Genomic DNA, 1,521 nt, shown 5'->3' with positions numbered 1-1,521 from the left:
GCTCCTTCAGCTGCTCACAAAGAGACTGAACGAACCAGCTTCCATCGACTGTCTGTCTATTTGCAGCATGATCTTCAACAGTGGCCATGGCAACCAGAACATCAGCTTCCTCAGGGATGGTCGATGGTGAAGTATCATCATCAGTCTCCATCAGCTGCGCTCCACGCTGTATGTTACTTCCTTGGCAGGCCTGGATCAGGAACACTTTGGGCTTACCGGTGAGGACTGACTGGTCACACCCCCTGAACTTTCGGGTAATTTTTTTAATGGGGAGGGGTTTCCTGTCAGTTCCCAAAACTACACCCTTTTTTCCGTGACTCAGAATAGAGCAGATGAAAGCATCACCGTGCTCAAGGACCTGCTGAGGATCAACAAAGCTGCTGCCATCCCACTCTTTAAAGTTGAACTTCTGCAGCTGAGACATGTCTGCCAGGGAAGGAACAAACGTCAGTGCCTGATCCATCTGATCCTTGTTCAGGTCTTCACACATCAGCACTCTGAAGCCCAGCCAGCTGAACACCTCTGCCAAGCTTTCTGCAAAAAATGTAATTAGAGAAAAATATTTAAGCACCAGATACTAACAAGAAAGAATAAAAAATCTGCCCCTGAAACTTACGGGCGTCTTTATGTGTCCCTCTTCTCTGTGAACCATCCTTGAAGTTGTTATTGTTTATGATCACGCAGAGGCCGACGGGCCGGCTAATGATTTGATAAACATCCTACAGAGTGGACACCAAGATTTTACATGTGTTACTACAGGATGCGTAACCACAGAATTTCATCTACATATCTGTCTCAAGCGATGTCACAAGTGTAGGAGGCTGTTTCTGCATCAGCATCTTACCTGTGACATATTCCCATCTTGTGGCAGAACATGTGAGGGAAGAACAATAAAACTGAGGTAAACAACCAAACACAACAGGAGACACAGTGTTTCTATACTGTGTTACGTGTGTGTTACCGTGCTGACATGAAGACACTTGGACAGGCTCGGATAAAAGGGGGGTACAACTCAGCTGTAAACTCGCCAGCAGAGGGAAAGTTTCTTTAATGGCGCCATCGGTTTGCAGGAGGTTCAGGAAGTCTTTGCATTTATCTTCTCCTTTATTCATGATCTTATCCACAAGCTCAATGACGTGTGTCTCCATGTTTATGTTGTTGATGCGTTTAAGATTCTCGTAGTCCCACTGAGTGGTCAGGTTATTCTCATAATCTTTGTTGAGAATTAGCCCGGAGTCTCCAGACAGAAACTCATGAATGGCTGTTTTATTGCTCCTCATTGCATTTTGGGCCGACATGCTGAATCTGCGCTAAAGGAAAGAGAGCTGATCCCAAACACTAATGTCTATGAGAATGAATCAAATCAAATCACTTTTATTGTCACATCACATGTGGAGGTACACCATATGGTCAGAAGGCCCGGTGGTGGCAGCCTCGCCTCTGTCAGTGCGCCCCAGGGTGGCTGTGGCTACAATGTAGCTTGCCATCACCAGTGTGTGAATGTGTGGATGACTGAATGTA

General features: G+C 46.0%; 1 protein-coding gene across 1 annotated transcript in view; it reads right to left on the bottom strand.

The window, feature by feature from the left end:
- The window catches only part of LOC102312518 (caspase-3), a 3,462-nt gene extending 2,164 nt beyond the window's left edge, over positions 1–1,298 (bottom strand). The window contains exons 1-4 of the mRNA XM_005951243.1: positions 962–1,298; positions 845–861; positions 617–719; positions 3–534 (exon numbers count right to left, since the gene is read on the bottom strand). Coding sequence (XP_005951305.1) covers positions 3–534; positions 617–719; positions 845–861; positions 962–1,298 — 989 coding nt within the window. The remainder of the gene's footprint in view (positions 1–2; positions 535–616; positions 720–844; positions 862–961) is intronic.
- Positions 1,299–1,521: the final 223 nt, after the last annotated feature.

Source organism: Haplochromis burtoni, unplaced genomic scaffold (assembly GCF_018398535.1).
Source record: "Haplochromis burtoni strain Fernald_Lab_line unplaced genomic scaffold, NCSU_Asbu1 Contig_958, whole genome shotgun sequence".
Classification (NCBI taxonomy): domain Eukaryota; kingdom Metazoa; phylum Chordata; class Actinopteri; order Cichliformes; family Cichlidae; genus Haplochromis; species Haplochromis burtoni.
Note: the sequence above shows the minus strand (reverse complement) of the source record. Positions and strands in the feature narration are given on the sequence as shown.